Source organism: Petaurus breviceps, unplaced genomic scaffold, assembly GCF_028583685.1.
Source record: "Petaurus breviceps papuanus isolate PSGF00001 unplaced genomic scaffold, PetGlider_PUasm1.0 174, whole genome shotgun sequence".
NCBI classification, from domain to species: domain Eukaryota; kingdom Metazoa; phylum Chordata; class Mammalia; order Diprotodontia; family Petauridae; genus Petaurus; species Petaurus breviceps.
Window position 1 is genome coordinate 78881660 of NW_027185761.1, and position 4823 is coordinate 78886482.

The window sequence follows — 4823 nt, forward strand, 5'->3', positions numbered from 1 at the left end:
GCGCAGGGCGCAGGGCGCAGGGCGCAGGGCGCAGGGCGCAGGGCGCACTCACCATGTCGGCCAGCATTCGGTTCTGATGCTTCACTTCGTGTCCGATCTCGATGGAGAGCTGGAGGGGAGAGGGGCGGGTGAGGCGGCTCCGGCTCGGAGAGATGGGGGGGCCTGGCCCCCGCAGGGGCTCCCCCAGGCCGTCTGCCCCCCCCCCAGGCCCCGGGCCCCCCCAGGCTCACCGACTTGATGGCCGTGACCTTGGTGCGCAGGGTGTCCGTGAGCCGGGCGTTCTCCTCCTCCAGGGAGCTGTAGCCTCCGGACGCGTAACCATGGTGCCCGGGGGGCGGCCCGCCCTCGCCTGGCACAGCGGGGGAGGGGGGCGTTAGGGCGGCCCCCCCTCGCCTGCTCCGCCCCCCCCAGCCCCCCCAGACCGCCTTTCTCCGCATCTTGGCTGGGGCCCGGCATGCAGCAGGCCCCATGGTCCCCAAGGAGGAAACGGGCTGATTCCCCCGCCTCCCACCCCCACGGGCCCCCAAAGCCCCTTTACTGGGATCCGGGGAGATGAAGACCTTGGGGTGCCTACTGTGTGCGGGGGGGGCGGGGCGGGGAGACAGGCAGCTGGGCCCCTCCCCTCGGGGTCAGTGGATCTGAGGTCAAAGCCCAGCCTGGGGGGCGCGGAGGCGATGCCAGGGGGCGGGGCGGGGGACGGTTTGGGAGGATGGGGGGCGTGACCTGCCCAGAGTAAAGCGCCCCCTGCCGGCCTGGGCCCTTGGGTCCCCCACAGGTCTACACAGAGGCCGCAGAAGACCCTCCAGGACCGCCGCCCCCCCCCCCCCGCCCCGGCCCCTCAGGCCCCCGCCTGGCGCCTCTGCAGCCCCGCCCCCTGCCTGCCTCGGCTTCCCTCACGGTCGCAGGAACCCTCAGCTTCCCCGCCCCCATCCCACTCACCGAGGCCCGCGCGCCGCATCGTGAGCCCCAAACCCAGTTATCGCTCCCGCCACGTCAGCGCCGGAGTCTGCGCGGAGTGATGACTTCACGGCCAGCGCGACAGGGGCGGGCGCCGCGGGGCCTTCTGGGAAATGTAGTCAGGGCAAGGTCGCGGCGGGCGGGGATTCTGGGGCCGGGACGTGGTTGGGGAGATCCCACGGGGAGCCTTCAGGTCCTCGTGGGGAAGGGGAGATGGGGCGGGCGGAGGGCGCCTGCTCAGCTCACGTCCCCTTTACTCCCCCCACCCCTGGGTGGGTGTCTCCCTGGAATAACGGTCCGTGTGTTGTCTCCCCCAGGAAGAATGTAAGCCTTTGGTGGGCAGGGGTCCTGCTCTTGCCTTTCCTTGGACCCCCGGCACTCGTCCCCGTCTGGCACCCAGTGGGCTCTCGGTAAACTATGGATAGATGAAGAAGCCCCAGCGTCCACCCTCCCAGCACCGGGGCGGCTCCCTCCTCTGGTCCTCACCCCTCATCCCCAGCGCCCAGGCTGCACTGGTCCCAGATGTTCTCCCGTCAATCAGTTACGGACCCGAGGCAGTCACTGTATTTCCTTTGACTCCTCCTTTCCCTGTTACTGAAAAGGGGGTTCACCTTTATTTGCTTTAAAGGGTTGCCTTGTCTTCAGGAGCGCTGTTAATTTCAGGCATGTGTGAGGGAATCCTCCAGGAGGAGAGAAGGAACCAGTTTTAAACTCATGTGTGTTGTCAAAATACTGTCTCTGGGGAGAAAGCCAGAGACAGGGAGTGGGGGGAAGAGTCCAAGAGAGGAGTCAGAAAGAGACCGAATTCGTGGGAGAGTCATTGGATCCAAGATGTGCCTCTAAGAGTCCAGGGCAGAGAGGTCTAGGCAAGACACATTTAGGAGAAATCCACTATTCAAGCACAAGTACAAGCACTACCAGGCTTGTGCTGAATCGTGGGGATTCAAGAAAGGCTGAGCTTCCAGCCTGGTGGGGGCAGTTTGGGGGGCAGATGGGGTAACTGGAGATAACTCACAGAGGGAAGGCAGGAGGGCTGAGGAGGCCATGGGCCTCAAACTGGGCCACGAGGCCAAAATGAGGAGGGAGAGAATCCTGGCGTTGGATCAGCCCCCAAACATTGTGAACTCCAGAGGCATCAAGGACACACATTGGAAAGTAGCAACGGGCCAGAATGTGACCAGCCAGTGCGTCTGAATGAAGAAGGGGTGCCATAATCAGACCTTTGATTAAGGAAGGGCGATTAGGTGTGCCAAGTGACCAGGGCCAGCTCCTGGGCAGCTGTGGCAGAGGACAGAAGGGGACCTAGGAATGATGCAAAACTGTGAGGGGAGAATGGGAGAGGGCCCAGGGCCTTGAGGAGAAGGACCACCCCATCTCAGGACACTGGGGAGCCAGAGAGCTGGAGAGGGGGAGACACGGGAAAGGCCTATGAGGCGAGATTCAGGATTCATCCAACACACTTTTGTGATCTTTGCTTCCTTTGGGGCTCATTTGAGGCAAGGGCAGAGGGAGGGGGGAGCAGTCCACCCCTGCAGCTTGGCGGGCCAAAGCTAGCTGCAAAAGGGGCGGGAGTCTCGAGAGACAGGACAGAGTAGAACCCAGTTGGTTCTAGAGAGCTGCACTTCAGGGGTGAAGCCCTGGGAAGGAGCTGAGGGGGAATTGCAAGGCAGAACGGCTGGTGGTTAAACAAGTTTCATCTTTATTGTTCTACTATGTTATGGAAATGCTTGTTTTCTTTCGTAAATTAAAAATAAATAAGAAAAAAAAAGAATCTCCCCTCCCCACCCTCTCACCCCCTGCCCAAGAGGGTGGAGCCACATGCCCCTCCAGCGTGGATGTGGACGAGGGGACGGCTAGACAGGGCAGCGTCCCTGGGGCCTTGGGGCCCAGGAGCAAGGGCTGGTTCCTGCGTGCATCCCGGAGGAAGTGTGCCCTTTGGGATGCTGACTCATTCTCCTTTGGCCAATCGTGCAGCCCCAGAACCAGCCCTTATCAAGGCATCCTTGTAGGCAGCCCAGCCTCAGCTCGGGGAGGACAAAGGTTTTCCGGGGCCAGTTCAGGCCCACAGGGCTGTCACCTAGCAGAAAGTGCCTGGGTCCCCTGAGTCCTCGGTGTTCAAGCTCTGCTGTCTCCTGTCCCTGGGGCCCTGCCTCCCACCCTACATCCAGCATTTGCCTTGTGTTTGTCCTTCAGGGAGGTGAGGACATGACTCACAGTTGAACTGGCTTGGAGTGAGGGAAGACTGTGCATTCTCTAGCCTCACTTTCTCCTCCAGAGCCATTTGGGTCCATCAGCCAGATATTCATCAAGGTGACTGGAGATGGTCCCTCTCCCACATTTGCCAAGTATTGATTGAGCTCTACTGTATGCCCAACTTGGGGCAGTCTGGGGGCTCCACAGTGCACAGAACTCTGGACTTGGAGTCAGGAAGATTCCTCTTTGTGAGTTCAAATGTGACCTCAGACAGTGACTAGCTCTGTGACCCTGGGAAGGTCATTTCACCCTGTTTGCCTCATTTTCCTCATCTGTAGAATGAGCTGGAGAAGAAAATGGTAAAATCATTCAGGTATCTTTGCCAAGAAAACCCCAAATGGACTCATGAATAATAGGACAGAATTGAAAATACTAACCAACAGCAACAAACAAAAATACACCCAGCTCAGTTCTAAGCACTGGGTGGGAGGCAAGGCATGCACGGCACAAACCTTTATTAAGCACCTAGTGCATGCAGCTTGGTTTCCAGCGACATAAAGACAAAACAAAGGAATGTGAATCCACCTAGTGGGGAGTACACAGAACCCACTGTCCCAGGGGCAGGTCTGTCATGCTTCTTATTATCCTGAGGGTCCAGGGTGGATCTTCCTTCTCTGACACTTGTTCCAGCCCCACAGAGTGTTTTCTGCCCACAATTGGGAGCCATGTGCCTAGTGCTGCCAATGGGGAGGGGGGAGCTTGGAGGTTAGCTAACCCAACCCTTAAATTTTACTAAGGAGGAAGCTGAGACCTGGGGGTGGGGGCGTGGGGATGGGGGACAAAGGTAGTAAACAGCAGAGTCAGGATACAAACCCAGGTCCCTGACTCCTTATCTGTAGAATGGGAATGCAAATGTCAATTGGATCAAGCCTCTTCCCAAAGTCCCCTGATACCTCATTGGGGTATGAAGGTGACTTAGCCTTTGGCCTCAAGGCTCTCCCAGCCCAGCTCCAGCCCCAGTGGGCTCTTTCCAACTGGAAGGACTGCAAAGACAGTCTCAGCAGCAGCCCAGGCCTATACCAGATGACCAGTCTTCTCAAGGACTCCTGGGGCTTAACATCATAGACTGGCTCATGGCCATGGTGGCCTGGGAAGAAAAGAGAAATCACCCAGAGGCCTCCTTCCTTGGGGTGATCTTTCCCCCAAACCTCCCCCTCTGCCCATTTCCTTACTTACTTCAAATGGGAATGCCCATGCAAAGCTCCATGCAAACCGATTCTTGTTCAGGGCTCTACACCCCCAAAGTCACTCAGGCTCAGTGCCGTGGGGCATCATCCTTATCTCCTTTCTCACATATCTCACATCTCACTCACCCCATATATCTGCTGTGTCGCCATATCCTGTTTCTACTTTCACAATATCTCTGGTGTAAGCTCCTACCCTGGGACCAGCCCTCATCATCTCACTCCAGACTATGGCAGTAGCTGGGGGTTGGGGTCTGCCTGCCTCAATCTCCAACCCCCCCCCACCCCAGCCCATTCGTCATTCAGCCCCAAAAGGGATTTTCCTAAATCCCAGGTTCAACTGTGTCACCTCCCTCCCCAATAAACTCCAGTGGCTCCCTATCTATGGCCTCCAGGATCAAGTTCTTCCCCTCTGGGATAGCCTTCCAT

The 4823-nt window shown here is 58.5% G+C and overlaps 1 protein-coding gene across 1 annotated transcript in view; it reads right to left on the bottom strand.

The window, feature by feature from the left end:
- BET1 (Bet1 golgi vesicular membrane trafficking protein) overlaps positions 1–1097 on the bottom strand; it is a 2576-nt gene extending 1479 nt beyond the window's left edge. Inside the window, exons 1-3 of the mRNA XM_069084489.1 lie at positions 940–1097; positions 231–349; positions 53–109 (exon numbers count right to left, since the gene is read on the bottom strand). Of these exons, the coding sequence (XP_068940590.1) occupies positions 53–109; positions 231–349; positions 940–958 (195 nt within the window). The 5' untranslated portion in view covers positions 959–1097. The remainder of the gene's footprint in view (positions 1–52; positions 110–230; positions 350–939) is intronic.
- Positions 1098–4823: the final 3726 nt, after the last annotated feature.